This window comes from Numenius arquata, chromosome 9 (genome assembly GCF_964106895.1).
Source record: "Numenius arquata chromosome 9, bNumArq3.hap1.1, whole genome shotgun sequence".
NCBI classification, from domain to species: domain Eukaryota; kingdom Metazoa; phylum Chordata; class Aves; order Charadriiformes; family Scolopacidae; genus Numenius; species Numenius arquata.
This window is the reverse complement of record NC_133584.1, coordinates 11,778,807-11,796,588: the sequence shown is the minus strand read 5'-3', so window position 1 is coordinate 11,796,588 and position 17,782 is coordinate 11,778,807. Positions and strand designations below refer to the sequence as shown.

The following is a 17,782-nucleotide window of genomic DNA, read 5'->3' as shown; positions in this document are numbered from 1 at the left end:
ACATACTTGAAACATTAAAAAGAAAGCTGTTTTGAATAGTGGCTCAGAATGAGCTGTTGTAGGGTAAAATTTCCTTTTGTTTGATGGCATAGGTGTTACATTCAGTATTACTAAAGAAGCTTTTGCCTCTCATGTTGTTCTTAGTTCTGTGTTTGATGTCACTGTGTTGAGTGGAAAAGAAACATTGCACCTCTCAAGCTTATTAACCAGTAAGTTCAGGAGGGCAGGAAGGCTTTACCTATAGTTCAGCAAGTGTGTATCTGTTGCCCGTTGAGTGTTTCTGAGAATGTGATCGTGATCACCTCTTCCTTTTTGTCTGCTGCGTTCCCTCTTTGTGCGCGACCTGTCAGCCCTTTGCTAACCCTGCTGCTGCCTTCTCTTTCTCTCTGCATTCAGTCACTCTCAGGGCTGAGTGAAGAAAGCTGTGCCACTGTCCTGCCTAATGCCTCTGCCTTCACTCCTGTCAAGGTATCTCTTGCTATTATCATTCACCACTAAAGCCAACAAAAAAATCTCTTGGATCCACACATCTGTTTTAACAGGTGTAAGTCTGTCAGCTGCTAATCAAAAGTTCAGGTAGGGTATGAATCCGATTTACCTGATTAAACTGTAGTAGATATTACCTCATCTTAGCTTTAGGCTGTGTCTCCAGGAGACCTAAGCTATCAAAACATGGCAACCAGTCTCTGCTCCCAGGGGTTCTTGGTTTTCTTTGATGTTACTTTTTATGATTTTCTCTTGACCAAGTTGAGTTCATCAAAAGTACTTTTGTTGTGTTCTTTACCAGCTTACTTTCACAATTGAATACAGATATCCTATATTTCTTTTTCTTCTGTGGATACTGCTATACCAAATGTATTCATCACCAGAAATCATTAGTCTGTGCAAGCTCTGTAATAAAAACACACCAGGGAGAGTGATGTTCAGTAAATAGCAGTTTTGCATTAGCAAAGATGTCAGAGAGGTGTATCCTTTTTGGTGCTGCTGTAATATCAGTTCTGCGTTTAATTTAATTATGTGTTTTTCCATGTCTCCTTTACAAAGAATACTTTGGAAGTTTTGGTTGAAAGGAAGAGTAAACAAAGATCTATCATTGCACAGTCAGTGCTGTTTCATCATTCTTTTTCCTCAGGAAAATAAAAGCAATTGTGTCATTTCTACAAAAGAAAAAACTGTCACTTTCTGCAGAGATGAGGCTTGGGGAACAACATGCTGTGTTTTGTCACGTTTCTGGTTTGTTGTTTTTTCTGAAACACGTTTAGATGGGTGGTGACTCTTTTAAAACACAGCAAATTAAAATGTAGCCAAAGCTTTTCCAGATTAGGACCATTTATACTCTTCTGCTTTTTTTTGTCCACAGAGTGATGACAGATCTACCATCTCCCCTGGCTCACCTAACACTCAGACAGGTAACAGGGAAGGGAAGAAAAATTTCTGAAATACAAGATCAAAATGCCTGCTTGCTTATTTGTACTGTGAAGAGAAGGGAGCGTATGTTCCCATCTCTGTACACGGCACTGCTGTGCTTTAGAATTTACCCAGTTATTTGGGTCTCCTGAGAAACACATGAGGGAAGAGACAACGGGTGAAGCCTGTCCTCAGGCAGTGTAGGGTTCGGCTGTTTTAGGCCTTCATACAGGCTTTGGCACACAGATGCGTTCAGCAACAGTCAGAACAGTTGTTGGAATTGGTATGTGGAATGTGCTTTGCATGCAAGTGCCCTTGGAAGTGCCTTTTCCTGCCCTGCGCTTTTATCATGCATGGCTGTATTTTATTTTGTCATTATTATATTAAAATTTTTGTTTTGTTCTTTTTAATTACCACATCGCTGAACCCATTTCCTATTTAAACTGTAACCATTTCCTTCTTCCTCCTTTCCTTTCCTGTGCCTTTCCACTTTTGTTTAGTCCACCTTTCCCCTCCATATCCTGGTCATGCAGCCCCACCTTCCTATAGAAACCCTTCCCAGCGACCTGAGAGTTTCCTTTTCCGAGCAGCTGTCAGGGATGAAGCAAACAAAGGTAGGTTACGTAGCTCAGAAATTAGCTAGTTTTGCTACATTATATTAACATCTGAATTACCTGATTTTGCACTGTTCTGTTACTTCAGGTCATCATCCGCAAACTACTTTTAGAGTTCCATTTGTAAACATATGGCATTAAATACTTTGTGAATAAGCAATTTTTTATTTAGAGCTGTCGAATATTCTTTTGTCATATTTGTGGAAATGTGGGAATTTGTTCTTCTTGGTCTGTGCTTACACCTAAAAAGATACCAAGGAAATGCCACAAAAGCCTTCAACAGCTGTTGAAGGCAGCTTGATAAATTTTGCATTGCACAGTCACATGTAACAAAATTGCAATTTCTGTAGAAAGACGGAACTGTTTCACCACCCTTCAACCGGCAAAACCTTGGCCTCTTTTTGGGAATGATTATCAGCCAACAGAAAGAACAGAATCTACACAGAAAGGAAAATGTGTTATAAACCATCTCATTTAGATTAGTAGACCATTTGTTTGATTGATAATCAAATGAAAGAAACAGATTTGTGAAAAGGAACGCACTGTAGCCATTCTGGAACCTTGTGTGTGTGTGTGTGTATAGCACAGCAGTGAAGTACAGTCAGCCACACCATGCTGAGTGATTTCCTTTCCTTCGTGCTGCTTTTTTAGTTGTTACTTCATCTACTACCCGTGCCTTGTCTCCTGCTAATGATTCTGCAGATCCCAGAGTAAGACAAAACTCCAAACAGCGAGAGGAGGAGCTGGAGCTCATAGAGCAGCTACGTAAGGTAAGTGCTGTCGGGAGCCAGGAAGTAGTATCGTAGTAAATGCATTGCGTGCAATCTGCTAAAGCTGTCCTCGTGTCTTGGACCAGTTTCACTGAACCAATATGGTGCCCAGCTGATAAAAATGAAATGGCACTGTACAGTCTGGTTCTTTCAGATGGATGCAGTGGTGTTCGCTTTGGCTTTTGTGGTGGAGAAAGTCAGCTTCGCATTCTCTAAAGTAAACTGTGCTGACTCTTGCTTCTGAATATCCCATGATCTCTGCTTTTCAAATGAATGTGTGCTTGCTTTCTTCCTTATCAGCCTTCAAACTTGTAAGGAACTCCCCGGAAAGTTGCCTCACTGCCTTCCTTTTAATCTCTTTTTTAAAACTCCTCTGCTGTAAAGCCCCGAGACGAGCAGATGGAGTGCAGGGTCTCCTACCAGTCACGCTGGCAGTGTTGTTTCCTTGTGTGCTCTGGATTCATTTATTGATTCTTGCCTTATCCTTAGTTAAGCAGAGAACACCTGAGGCACAAATATTCCTTATACTTGTGCTTTTTGTCTATTCGCACTCCTGGGTTGTGCCCAGGTACAACGACAGTACACGTGAATATATAAAATCCCACATGGCATTAAGGTACTGCTCTGCTTTGCCCCAGACGTGATTCTGGAGAGCATGAAAGGATTCCTTGAGGTACTCTAATTGTTTGAACTGTCGCAAAAAACAAGACTTTCTCCTCGTTAAAGCTGATTTTAAAAGCCATAAACAACCCAGGTAAGGACATTCTCCTTTCTCTAAAAGTAGAAAGTTACCTGAAATAAAACAAAGCAAAACTTGGTGCTGCTTGCAGAGCCTTTCTTCTCTTATCTTAAAATGCTTTGTATACAGTCTGGCTCTTGTTCTGCTTCCCAGGTGAGCTTAATTACTATTTTTTTATGCTTAAAAAAAAATTTAGATACAGTATAACAACTGAAATTCACACAGCATTTGAAATAAGATTAAAAGGCTGAACTGAATTTTCATTCATTCCCTTACACAAATGCTAACTAGCTCCTTTTTTAAAACCATTTATGCCAAGTAGTTCAGTTTTTTCTTTACAGGGAAAAATGTTGTCTTGACTTTTGTTAATTATGTTGTCCTTCAAACCACAAAGACTATTATTTTCACTTCTCTTGTGAGAACCATTCTCTGAGAACACATAGGATTAGGAATACTGTTCCTAGATGCTGATTTCCATTATTTTTGAAGAATGGTTGTATGAGTGCCCTGTGCTGTACAATGAAAACTGTTTATCATTGAACTCAATTGCTCTCAGATTCTGGTCAGCTCTGGATCACAGGTGTTACTGTTTAGAAATGTCACGAGGATGGACAGAGAGTTGTAATGCAGTAGCTTCTGCCTCTTATAAAATGTTCTGCAGAACTGAGCAGTTGGAGGAAACTGGCTGTTACCTTTTTCTGTCTCCATGTTCGCTTTTCTGCAGAATATAGAATCACGGTTGAAAGTGTCTTTGCCCAGTGATCTCGGAGCAGCTCTCACCGACGGTGTTGTTCTGTGCCATTTAGCTAATCACGTGCGTCCCCGATCTGTTCCCAGCATCCATGTCCCCTCACCTGCTGTTGTAAGTATGTAATAAAGATAGTGTTTTATAGGTGTCCAAAATAACATCCAACAAAGTTCTGTAATCCAGACAAATGCTAAATTCAGCATTCTCCTCTGTGAATGTGTGTGACAAAAAATAACTATCTGTTCTGTCTAAAAAGGGTCTATAGCTTCATTAAAATAAATTATATTTGGGTGTGTGTCATTTAAATGAAGTTACTTCTAACAGATTGGAAGAAAATGTTAATGTTTTCGAGTCCTCCCTATGTTAACTTGAAAGCTAGTGAAATAAGAGACGGTTCAGCATGAAAACTGAAATAGGGTATTTCAAAAGATCAAAAGGTCCAAGAAGTTCAGGAAAACAGATAGTAGGGAAGTACATTCTCTACAACATTTAGGATCCCACCACACAAGACAGTGAAAACAGGCAGAGAAGCCAAGTTGATTCCTGTGTCCACTTTACAGCACTACAAGTCCTCTGCTTAGGAATTTGAGCAGAGCACACTCAAGCTACTTGGAGAACAGCATCTCCTGGAACAAAGCAAATCCAGTCATACCTTTGTGATAACAGGAAAAAAGGCTGTTGTATCTGGGGACTGTTCAGAGCAAGGAAGGAAGCACACAGAGAAGACTGAAAATTTCTGAAGTTGTTCTCTTACCCTGCCCAGCTGCAGTGTTTCTGGAAACCAACGAAGATGATCTGTTTCTGGGTGCATTAACTGTGTATCGTGTAGGGAAAGCACAGAATTAGAGAAAGGTCAAGAACTGTGAAATAACTACAGATTATTTACCTAATCTGTATTTGTGGAAGTCAGAAAGTTCAGTGAAAATATTTAGGGTCAGCTACTTAAAAGTTGTATGGATAGGCAGATTGCTTGTTATGCACCTTTAAATTGTATGAATAAGGAAAAAAACCTGAAGATTGTTCCTGGGAGAAGAAGTTGAAACACGCATGTCGTGCTTGCTTTTCCTTATTTTGGAGTCTGTCTTTGTGCTGGTTGGAATTTGAACTGGCACTTACAGAGCTGCCTGCTCTGTCATTGTGGTTCCTCTCCCTTGGACTTCATGTGAACGAGCAGATGTCTTCGTTATTTTGAGAATGATTGAACTGGACACGCCAACATTTTAGGCAGATTGTGGCATCATTAAGAGCAGAGGCATACAGCCGCTATTCATCAGACTTGCGTCACTGAGAACAGCTTTTCAATGGCTTGGTTTTATGTGGTGTTGAATATTCTGTGTGAGGAATTAAATCATGGCTTTGTCATATAAATCCCAAGGAAGAGGCAGCCTTCACGGCTGCAGGAGCAGAAGAGGCATCATGTCATTCCTCAGTCACAATGTGATCTTTGTATTCCCTTCATCCTTTGGGGAAAAAGGAGTCAGCACCAGCCTTTAACCTGGTTTCTCGGTGGGGAAATACAGCATATTGAGGGCACAGGCCGGAAACCCCACCACTTACGGAAAAGTATTGAACCCACAGAGGCTGCTGCCACATAGGCTGTGGGTAGCTTGTTCAAAGGAGCAGGAAGCTTGAGTCTCTTCGACCAGAAAAGAATAAGCTTCAAGAATAGAAACAAGACGGTGCCTGTGCCGCGGTGTGTCTGTGTGGAGGTGTGAAAGCCAACTGCAGAAAAAAGCTTGCTTGAAAAAGTGCCGTGAGAGCAATTCAAACAGCTCCATCAAACACATCTGCAAGAGGCTTACAAGCAGCAAGCTTCAGTTCTGCTTTTCTTCCATTATTTTCTGGTTTCTTCTAGCCTTTTTTTTTTTTTTTCTCCTCTCTCCTTGTTAATTGAAATATGGTTTGATATTTATATGGTTTTGTATTGTAGTAATCCAGAACAGACTCCAGATTGCTTCATATCATGAAATTGCTCTGAAATCGTAGCATGGAAGCCATGCATCTGTGTTTCATTCAAAAAACATTTTTAAAATTATCATACTATAGTCACTAAAAGTGTTAGCTAGTTTTATATAGCACCTTGTGTATAAATATTGCACAGCTTAGAATTGTGTTTTTTTAAAAACATTTGAGCATTCATAGATTAGCTTTTCATAAAATAGCTTTGAAATTTGGGCTTGCTTTTCTAAAGAAGAGCAAACTTCCACAGAGCCTGCTTTGAATTAGACAAGCTTATGTCAGTGCGGTATGTTTTTTGGCAAAGAGGTTGATTAAGAGTTTTATTTAAATAAATAATAAAGACCTTTTGAAATCCTGCCAATTAAGAACACTGTCCGTCTGCCTCCTTTACTTCTTTGCAGCCTAAACTTACAATGGCGAAATGCAGACGAAACGTGGAGAATTTCTTGGAAGCGTGCAGGAGGATCGGAGTGCCTCAGGTACGTATTTCTACTGTCCTGACGATATGTTTCAGGTGCAGTTTTCTATGAGGCTTCAGAAAATAAAACCTCCTTTGAAAGATTTGATGAAAACAAACTGATGAAAAGTGTAGAAGGTTCAGGTATATGCTGTGCCTTGCAGTATAGATCAGACTTCTCTTGCATTGCCTTCCAAAGTAAAGTGAAGTCAGATACAGTTTATCAGAGATCTCATTCACTTACTGCTCTGCCTCAAATTCATAATAGCTGATGCAGTTCGAGTCTGCCTTTAGAATTTCAAGGTGTTTCTATAAAAGCAATTACATTTTCTCAATATTAGATACTTGACAGCTTAGAAGTGGGATAAAATTTGGATGATGCTTTGTATGTGTTATTTTTATCCCAAAGCTTTTCATCTTTCTTCATAATTATTCTCTTGCGTGAAGGTCTTTACTGTCTTTGCAACAAGTCACAGTATTATTGGCCTTTCTCTGATGGTACCTATCTTTGCATAGATCCTAATTCTTTTGTTATGTACCAGTGGTAGAAGTCTGTCTTCTGGTATTCCTTGTCCCCTTCTGAAACTTGGAAGATCTAGGAGGTGGGAACATGTAAAACAGTCCCTCTGAGTCCAGTTATCCTGTTTTATGCTGTCCTGTCCTTTCCACTTTGTCTTATTCAGCAGCTGTCTCAGTAAAACTAGTTTTGATATGTCATGTTTTTCTTAATTTTTCTTCTAGTGTATTAACTGATTTGTTTTCTTGTGCTGCTGAGCATTGGTGTTTCTGTTGTAGATGCTGGTTTCTTTCTTTTGTATTGTGAAAGGGAAAAGTAGATCCAGTGACTCATTTTCCAGCTATTTCTAAAAGCAGCGTTCTCAAGTCAATCATGCAGGATTTTCTGGTGTTTTCAGATAGCTTCACTTGCAGGCACTTGAGCCGTTGGGATTTTGGGGTAGCATATTTATGGAGCTGCCTGGCCATTTCACATGACTCAGTGGTGAATCGCATTGGAACGTAGTAGGGAGTTGCAAGTGATCCATAGTACTTTGAGAGGCCTGCACTATTTTGGTCCCCTAAGAAACTTCAGACTTTTACTCCCAGCAGAACTGCACAACATAAACTCGTCTGGGGCAAAGTTATTCAATTCCATCCCAGCTTCCCTATTTATAGTCCCTCCAAAGATGAAGATGTAGTTTTTATGGGATTGCAGTACAGAGCAGAAGTGACCCACGTTTAAAAACAAATGAAAAAGCCACTCAAGAAAAGGTCCCCTATAGACCCAGTCTGCTGTATCTGCCACACCTACTCTCTAGGACCCTCCTGGGTTTCTCGTGTTTCTTGCTTTAATGTGCAAGAGTTCAAGGAGAGTGTCTCTGGGGAAACTCACTGAAATACCCCCACCTGAACGCTCGAGTTGCTCTCACATGTCTACATTACATATCTGCTGAGATGCGAACCTAAGATAGCCGTATGTAAGAATGGCGTGGCAGCCTAATACATTTTTCTTGAAAAGATGCCTGCAGGTATTTCCTTTCATTTAAATTCTAATTACAAAAATAAAAGGCTTTCTGAAAGTACGGATCTATGTAGAAATACTTACCTTCTAAGAGGGAGACTACTTTAAGTAAATGCTAATTACAGGCACCACAGTGGAGCAGCTATTTCTGTAGGACTTTGCTGGCTAAAGCCCTTGCATGAAAAGAAACCGAGAGTTGAACAGATTGATATGTGCATCTAGATTTCACTGATTTACAGCAGTCACCTGTGTGAAAGGGAGGGAAAAGATACACAGTGGGAATAGGTACAGAACACTAAAACTCAATAGATGTTTCTGCAGGATGCTGCATTCAAGCATCAGTTACGTGTAAATAATCCCTTGTCCTACTGTTTTCTTTAACTAAGGTACATGTGGGGACTTAGCCGTGGTGAGCGCTCAGTGCCAACAGCATCTCAGAAACCTGTAGCCTCTTCGTTTCCCCCAGAGGAAAATGGTTTCTGCTAAGGCATGTGTGAAGTGCTGTGTTGTTAACACCAAAGAATAGTTACATGTTTAAGCTGTGCAGGTGACAGGCACCTCACTGAACACTAAATATTTGCATTGAGTGAGTTCTTTGCAATGGGAGTCTTGCAGATTCCTTTGTGAGAACTAACCAGCTGTGATAGGCTTCTCGAACACGTCGGTTTTATCTGAGATGTCTGATGACTGACTGCTTGGTGGATGTTGCTATGGCTAACTGACTGACCTTTTTTTTTCTGTCTGTTTTCCCTTCCTGCTCACACACTCTGGACAGGACAATCTTTGTTCCCCTTCTGACATTCTTCAGCTAAACCTCAGCGTTAAAAGAACAGTTGAGACTCTTCTTTCCCTGGGGACAGATTCAGAAGAATCCAGTCTTGTCTTCCTTTCCGTTCAGCTCTGGGGCTTTGTGGTGTTTTACTGTACTCTAATGCTAACGCTCTGTATGTTCTATCGCTGGGTCTTTTTTCTCTAGCTGAGGGGTAGTGGTGCTGCTTCCTCCCTCCGTCACCCCGGTGCTCGGGAAAGGATTTTGGTTTTTCTCAAGACTGTGTGTATGAAGTGCTTTCTTTCCCACTGCTGGGACAGAGGTGACGAGTACGATGTGTAAACACATTGGTGCACCCACACGACCATCTGTGACATAACTCACGTTTGTATTTGCTGTGTCATATTTAGCAGATATAACGCTTTTACGAGGGAGGAAGTGCTGTCCCGGGGCTAGAGCGAGGGACTGAGCCCAGGGCGCGTGCCCTGGTCTGCTGACGAGTGATATAGTTCTGGGAAAACTGCGACGTCAGTTTGTGCCTCAGTTTCCCCATCTGTATAATGGGAATTGCACCCACTTTGGTTAAATTGCTTCAGGATTATCTGATGAAAAATGTGAAAGAATGCAAAGTATTTTTTTTCAACATCAGTGTTCTTGATCAGATCCCACATTCTTAGGAGACATGGTCTGTAAAGTTTTGGCCACAAGACTTTGTATACTGATTTTTCTTCTCTTACCCCTCTGTCCCTTATCCTGCCTCTGAGAGCATTTGATTTCTCATTTTTGTAGACTGTGGTGTATTACTTTGAGTCAGAATTTTTAAAATAACTGTCAATGAATCCTGAGCTACTTGAGCTTTATAACAGATCAAGCAGGAAATTTTCCGAAAATTGAGCTCTTCAACAGCTTTGAGAGAAACGTTTTCTGGCACAGAAGGAAAAAAACTTTAAGATTCTATCAGGTGCCACGGAATGTCATAGCATGTTACTGCGCTCTGGATAAAACTTAACAAAAACATCTTGAGTTGCTACTTGATCGTGGGTGCCCCAACCCGGGCTTGTGTCCTGCTTATTCCCTTCTTCCTCTTACCCCGTCATTTTCAGAAACCTTTGAACCATGCAGTTGCAGAAATATAAGTCCGGGCTGCACGGTCACTCTTCACTGTTTTACCAAACTCAGGTGGTCTTCCATAAAGCTTTTCCCTCCCCAGGAAAAGCATCCTGGTGCTTTAACGCTTTAATGTCTCAGGGACACCTCCGAACTTCAGGGCACTCCCCGTGCAATGTGTAAAAGACCATGTCTCCTCAGAGTGTAGATTGATTCAGGGACGGGTGACAGGTAAGTGTTAAGTCAAACGGCTCTTCCAAATGTGTTTTCAATACATGTCTGTTACATTTGAAAATACAGTTTGTAATCCCGGTTTCAGTGGTGTCAGCATTCCGATGGTAACCTGGCAACAGCTCTGGAGCACAGTTTAAGATACACAGGAGTTCAGTTGCAAATGTGGTCGCTACCAGTAAAGATGTGTTATGTGTATATGGGTCTCACAAGCTCTTGTAAAATAAAAGTGATGAGAACTTCACAGAGGGGCGAGTAGAGGAGCTGATGCCCTCTCTCCAGATCACACGCAGTGTTCTGTCCAAGCAAAACATTTTTCAGGAAAGAGGGGACCTTTGACAGGGGGAGATTGTTGTGGGTTTTTTCAAATAAGCTATTTTTGCACTGCTTACTGGTATGAACTAAACTGAACTCGGTTCCTATGTTTCTTAACTTCTTCTAATGAACACTGTGATAAAAGCTGCAAGAGGTTTTACACTAACGGTGCCTTCCAGTTTTTAAATTTTGTTTGTCGTGACTGTCTGTGGTATGGAGTCATTCCAAAGCTTTTACCCTTATCTGTTTGCATACGTGAGAAAAAAGATAAGGCATATTTGCTCAAGTTTACAAGTATTTTCTCAAAAAGCACATTTTTTCACAATAACACAAATTTGCTGGAAGAAAAAAATGTATTTCAGCCTGATCTTACTGTGAGAATTTCAGCGTGGGTTCATTTGTTTTCTGTCCTCTCTGAGCTTTGCGGGAGGAGTGTTGGCTCTAACTGTTTATGCTGAAGGATTTCTTATCAAAAATCGGTAAAGATTCAAAAAGTGGAGAAATGCAGGTTGTGGTGGAAATAACGCATGAAAAACAATCTCTGTAGCTCTGTAGGAAGGACACAGTTTGGTTATTTTCTACAGACACAGAGAACTGTTGGACACGTCTCCTGGCTGGTGTGGAGGGAGGGTGGCCAGGATGTGCCAAGGACTTACGTAGCGTGAGGCTTTACATCCATCTTAGACTGAGAATAGCACAATTATTAATAAACACTTTGAAACCTCTTTTTGCATTTTGCGTATTACTCTTATTCCTCAGAAGGATTTTGGAGGTAACCTGCCAAGCAGGGGTACTTCTGGCAGACAAATAAGCGGTAGCGACTCACACGTAAGGTGGGATTGATATTTGCCTGTAAATGTACTGTCAATTCCTCATTGCCTTCAACAGGAGACAGGGCATTTTCTACTTTCATGATCAAGGTTATTTCAGTCATATATAGAAGAAAGTCTTTTTTCTTTTTTTTTTTTTCTTTTTTCTTTTTTCTTCCATAAAACAACCTGTGCTTTTTGCTTTTTCATACCTTCCAAGGAATTTTTGTAAGGATAGAGATCAGCACAGACAGACAGACAGAAGGACTTCACGTGGGCAGTGTGTCTCATGAGATGAGGATTACTTTCAGTATTAAAGTACGACGTTTCCTCTTGGACTTGTTGCAGTGTCTCCGCAGCACACACTCGCATTTCATTCTCTGCCCTGAAGCAGGTCCTTCCTCACGTTTGAGAGCTCAACAGATTCCCTGCGTGAGGACTCCTTCCAAAAGGCAGTTGTGGCGTGGAAAGGAGGACGCGGTTCCTTTCCCGCTCCGCGTTGTAGCAGGTTCATCATGTCAAAGCAAAGCTTTCCCCTCCTTAAGTTCATCGACTTTTGGTTTCATAAACTGCTGCCATTTCAGCATGGGCAGAGATAGAGGACGATTTGCTCTTCCCCACTTCTCCCACGATCCTTTTCCAAGTTCTTATTTGTACGGTTTTCTGGTAAGCAAACAGAAGGGTTACCCCAGGGCCGCCTCCTTCGAGCAGTCGAGTTCACGGTTCCTTAGTCACAAGCAGAAGTTTCATTCCATACCTGTGTGTGTGCTGGCTGTCCAGAACATTTCATATTTCGGTCACCTTTTGCTTAATTTATTATTTTTATTTTTTTTTTTAATTTCTTTTCAGTTGAGTGTTTTTCATCCATTTTGTTTTTGTCTTTGTTTTGTTCCCCATTCAGGAGCAATTATGTTTGCCTCTACATATTTTAGAAGAGAAGGGTTTGACACAGGTAGCTGTGACTGTCCAGGCGCTCCTGGAGCTGGCACCCCCAAAGCAGCAGCAGCTTCACCACTTGTCTGCTGTGTAGAGACCTGCGGGACCTTTTGGGTTACCTTGGCTAAGCAGAAGGACGTGAAGACGTTGCTGCCCGTGCAGTGCATCCAAACACACAGAGCTCTGTTCTAAGGAAATGAGTTTCCGTGATTCCTGACAGGAATGTTTTACTTCATTGCTCCATTTTTTTTGGAGATCGCAACAGTTTCCAATAACATTTTTATTATCAGTATTTTTGCCCCTTATTTAAGAAAAAAAAAAAATAAATAGAGTTCATTGGGAGGAGGGCAGGGAATTCCAGTGGCTGCCTGTCGGAGCCAGCTCTAGAAACTGAGCTTGTGGACTGAAGACATGGGTGTAGAGTTGGGAGAGCGATTCCACGGGGAATTCGTTTGTGAAAACATTGGGCACGTGGGAAATGAAATTTCTTTCCTTCCCCGCAGGGTTCAAAGAAAGGGAATTTCTTTGCCTCGGAACAACAACAGCTATTTCTATTATATATTTAAAAGCTTGCAACACACAATCTTAACCTGCAGCATCTGGTAACAGGGTCCAAACTCACGCAGCTGTAACTTGTGTTGGTGTGTTCTCAGTACTTAATATTTGAAGGGAAAAAGGATAATTTTCTTTTCCCCAAGGGGAAAAAACCTGCGTGTTTTCTCCACAAGAAACACCTTAGTAAAAGATACTAAAGCAGAACTGTTCAATTTGTATTAATCACATTAGCATTCTTATTGGGTTCACTTTTAGGGGGGATTTTAACATGTCTTTATCTGAAAATTTTTCCAGCATCAGTGAGGAGCGATCTCCTGCCTCCTCTCGCCTCCCCTTCTGGTCGTGTAGGGGTGCCTTTGGTCACTCGGTTTTGTCAAATGGTGACCAGGTGTCATCAAGAACCGTGTATGTATTTTACTGCAGCGTGAAGAATCACAGCCTGCCACGCTAATCATTGGAAACCCATTATTGAATAATACGGTTGTTAGGGGCTGAAGCGTCCCGTGCAGACGCGCCGACGCTGGCGAATGTCCCGGCCACTGAGAAATTTACCACTTGGAAGAATGCAATTACTGAATTTCCCTGGGTGGGCTGCACATTCCCGCAGCAGCAGTCCCTTGCAAAAGGGTAGCTTCTATTTGTGGCTTTAACAAGGCTTTAATACATAGAGCCTTTTAGCATTGGAATTCATATAGAGACGCACTGATTTGACGGAACTACCATGACTTGCTTCCTCTTGCCTTAACATAAAAATGGAAATTCAATATACAGGAATGGGAGAAGCAGCCAACAAGTCTTGCGTTTTGCTGGGAAGTTGACCTGCCAGACAAAGAGGAGCTCTGTGTGCTCTGGTCCCAGTGATGAGGCCAAGCCCGCTACCAGATCGGTTATAATAATTATTATTCTTTTTTTTCCCCAAAAAGACCTTGCAAAGTCCAGTTCTCCACCCGTGCGGTTCCCTTGTTATGTTTTGGCCAATTTAAAGCGTCCCAGAACATTGTGCTACTGATACTGAGGGTGCACGAGGTCCGAGACCAACCTCAGGCATCGGAGATATTGCATCTGGGGGTGTATTTGGAGCAGAACACACCAGGAGGATTTCATGGGGATAAGGAGGGAGAAGAAATGGGAAGAGGCGAGCTAGAAGTCATTTTTGCTGAATTAAAGCTGCCGAGGGAACTCGGGCAAGGACTGGTCTTAGTTGGATTTTTCCCCTTTTGATTTGCGGTTTTGTTTCCGCTCTGTTTTGCTTCATGTATTTCTGTCAAGGTCCGTTGTGGTGATTGTCGAATCCCTTATTTCACATAATTATTCCAAATGCTTCTTATTGGCACTGGCTGATGGCGTTGCAAGTGGAAGGGGTAAAAAAAAAAAAAAAAAAAAAAAAAATCCCACCTGAAGGGTATTTAAAAGCGCGTGGCTGAAAAGAGAGACCTTTTCCTACTGGGTGAGCGCGTCGCCCCGAGCCCTGCGAGAAATGAACGTGCCGCTGATTGCGATACCCGTAGGAAGGGAGCCAGCTCCGCACGGACGTGCTTTCCTCCTTAAGCGCATCCTGCGTTTCCCTTAATTTCGCTTGCAAGGGGCGTTGGTCGTTCTTCCAGGATTTCATACAGGTGTCTGGAGTCTCGGCTGTAGATTCTGCCACTCGCAGCCAACAGGACAGACCACGGGTGTTTCTTCCCTGTTTGCCTCTGCGCGTCATTTGAAAGAGGGGGGCAGGGATTTCAGCTTCCTTTCCAACATTAGGTCACTTGTGTTGTTACAGGGGCACGTTATTTTTTTAATAGCACACCCTTTTTGGACTATTTAAATATTCCCATTTTAAGAAAACCGTTCCCTTCGTGGAATTGTGAGGGTGTGCTGCTCGCTCCAGCCCAGCTTCCAGCACTTGGGGAAAATGAACCTTAACAGTGTTCAGGTTGGTGGAAGTTTGACGTCATTTCATTAATACCAGTTTTTAAGGAATTAATGTGGTGGGGGCTTGAGCCTGAACTGCCGGAAATGGCTGTTTCCAGTCATGCCTGGTTCTGCTGGAGCAGCTGAGCTCCCGTGAGGAGCGACGGCTGCGGGGTTGGGCAGGCGTCATCTCCCCGGTGTCACGTGCTGTGACCTAAGCAACGGTTCGCTCTGGCAGTTTCAAATGTGTGTTGTCGTGTCGGTTCGACATTTATAATCCCGTGTTTTCGTGCTGGCAAACACTGAATCGTGACCAGGTGTTGAGGGCAACGATCCAAACCTGAAGTTTCATCATAGGGTTTATTTAATGTATTGTACCAAAACCAACTGCAGTTCTGTTTTATAAAATGGGTTGGGATTTCTGGGTGTATTTATGTGCAATTTTTGTCGTATCCCGTGAAAAGAATATTTTAAAAGAAAAAAGTAAAAAAAAAAAAAAATTCTATTTTGTGTGTTAAAGCAAAGAGGCGATTGTCTTTCCTCTCTGGGGCGTTTGCGTGGGAGGGTGCGGGAGGAATCCGAGTGTTCCGTGCTTGATGGTGTTCATACACTGACTCCGTTGCGTTACCACCTGTGGAGCGCTGAGCAGCGTTTGAGGCTCAGCGAGGTGACACGCTCGCGATGGAGTGACACGGGCCCTCGGGAATCCCTGGTGGCATCGAGTGGTCGGGGCCAAAACAGCCAGGTTTGGGTCTTTCCCCCTTGTGAAGGGGGAGGTTTTCGTAAAGTCCCCGACCTCGGCGACCTGCCTAAAATAAATCAGAGATGACTTTTTACAGCAGCTGAGAACACCTCTGGGTGTGACACGATGGCAAATGGGATTTTTACCCTTTCATGACTATAAATGGTTCTTCAAAAAAAAAAAAAAAAAAAAAAAAAGTAGTTTTAGAACCAGAGGACTTTTAAGGTGAATTTGGACATCGAAAAAATTCTTTTGTATAGATATTGTGGTGTTTTACAAAGCGATCTAATTTTGTTATTTCTGAAAGGCGTGTAAACGTGTAATTAATAGAGAAAAGGATTTTAAAGCTTCATCCCATGCTGTATGTCTGTAAATACATTCCATAATTTCTAAGCCTGTTACATATAAATGTGTCTGAATATTGTATACTTTATTTGAAATTGCCTGTATTCTGCCAGTAGCGTGAACTTCCAGCACATCGATAATATAAAAAGAAACCGTGGGTAATTTGAAATAAAGTTTTAAAACTTACATGAATTACTGTGTATTTCCTGCCGGTTTTGTGTCGCATCGCTGAGCGTCACATCCACCCTCCGGCGGGTGTCTGTTCCCCATCCTCACAGTTCGCGGACCTGGTTTGTTTCTCTATTTTTTCATAGTTAACTGGGATAGAAAAATTCCAGCATTTTTACACACGTTCTGCAGCCGCATCAGAAGCTTTTTCTTGGGGATATTTTTAACCTTCCCCAGACAGTGAGCAGCAGTGATTTTGTACAGAATCCTTTGCTCCTCCCTCCCCACACAACTTTTTTGGGTTTTGGTTTTTTGTTTTTGGGTTTTTTTTTTCATTCTTGAAGTGAAATGCCCGTTCTGGGTGTGGGTCCTTTGCTGCTGCCAGCTCTGCTGCTCCTCGCCCTTTTCATCTTTTGCTTGGTTTTATCCTGCCTCGGGTTTGATCTGTAAAACTTGCAGCCCTGCTCCGTGCCCCTGCAGAATTTGGAAGGTTTGTTCTTATTAACCGAAACATCCGTTCCTCTCGTCTTCCCTCCTCAGAGCTAGTTTTTATTATTAAAAAAAAACAAACAAACAACCCAACAACTCAAGGCCTAGAAGTTGCCGGAGATCCACAAACCCTCCCTCCTTTCCACGCGCTGCAAACCCCCGTGGGGCTGTTCCCTGCTCACCGAGCTGCTTCAGCCGCCTTTTGTGACCTCCCGGTGCCTCCAGCAGTCGCTTGGGACAACTCCGTTCCTGCCACCGTCAGGGCCACCCGGCTCTCTCCCAGTGTCCGTTTCTGCCTCTCTCTGTCTAAAGCCTTCTCCTGACCAGCTTCTCACTCTCCAGCCTTCCTTCTCCATTTACCTCCCTGGAAACCAGTTTCTCCAAAGGGCTTGTGATTTCTGGTTTTCCCTGTAGAGAAGATATCATGGATGTGCAGTTCTGATCCCATCTCTCCACAGCTGGAAAAGACGAGCAGTGCCAACCCTGGTGAAATTCCTCAAAACTGCCGGGTTTTGGGACACTGCGCTCTGCTCCCACCGCTGGTTTCTGAGGGAGCGCGGTGAGGCTGGTGAGGAGAGCGGCGCCGCTGGGACGGAGGCCGGGGGGAGCTGGGCGGCAACGGGGCTGGGGTCTCCAGGGAAGAGCTGCTGGGTCTCACCCGGGAGGCGTGAGCTCACAGGGGTTCGGTTGGGTTAAAAACCTTCTTCCGTGTCCCACTGTCACCCGGCGGCCAGGACCCTCGTGTTGGGACTCAAGATTTCAGCACCCTCCATCTTACTGGGAGAGCAAACCCAATTCTACTGTTAATTTTAATTATCATTATTTCATTTTTGAAATAAAAAGTACCCCTTCCCCTATACACGCAGACACAGAGCTTCCCGGTTTTGGAAGCAGACTTTGCTGTGCCTGTGCAATTTATGGGTTTGGGGGGTTTTTTGGGTTTGTTTTGTTGTTTTTTTCTTTTTGAGATACCGGTCACTGAAATGAAAGTTTGGAATTATTTCCTGATCCAGCGCAGTGCGTTAACTTCCTACCGGTTTGTTCGCTGCGGCTCCGGGGACTTGACGTATCATAAAATCAATTTGACTGCCCCTGTGTCACGCTGCGAACTGGCAGCAGTTTTCTCCCTGCCCACCTGGTGCCAGCTCTGACAACAGGGACGGTGCTGCCGGAGCCCAGATGCGGGTGACTTGGTCTCCTGCCT

The 17,782-nt window shown here is 42.8% G+C and overlaps 1 protein-coding gene across 8 annotated transcripts in view; it reads left to right on the top strand.

Moving 5' to 3' along the window:
- LRCH3 (leucine rich repeats and calponin homology domain containing 3) overlaps positions 1 to 12,688 on the top strand; it is a 67,786-nt gene extending 55,098 nt beyond the window's left edge. For 2 of the 8 annotated variants that reach the window (XM_074154009.1, XM_074154008.1), the window contains 7 exons: positions 397 to 468; positions 1,361 to 1,409; positions 1,908 to 2,021; positions 2,673 to 2,791; positions 4,255 to 4,392; positions 6,639 to 6,716; positions 12,346 to 12,688. In XM_074154009.1, the coding sequence (XP_074010110.1) occupies positions 397 to 468; positions 1,361 to 1,409; positions 1,908 to 2,021; positions 2,673 to 2,791; positions 4,255 to 4,392; positions 6,639 to 6,716; positions 12,346 to 12,474 (699 nt within the window). In that variant the 3' untranslated portion in view covers positions 12,475 to 12,688. Of the gene's footprint in view, positions 1 to 396; positions 469 to 1,360; positions 1,410 to 1,907; positions 2,022 to 2,672; positions 2,792 to 4,254; positions 4,393 to 4,838; positions 6,601 to 6,638; positions 6,717 to 8,988; positions 11,361 to 12,345 lie in introns of those variants that run through there. The other 6 variants (XM_074154007.1, XM_074154006.1, XM_074154010.1 and 3 more) reach the window with 6 other exon arrangements.
- The last annotated feature ends 5,094 nt before the right edge of the window (positions 12,689 to 17,782 follow it).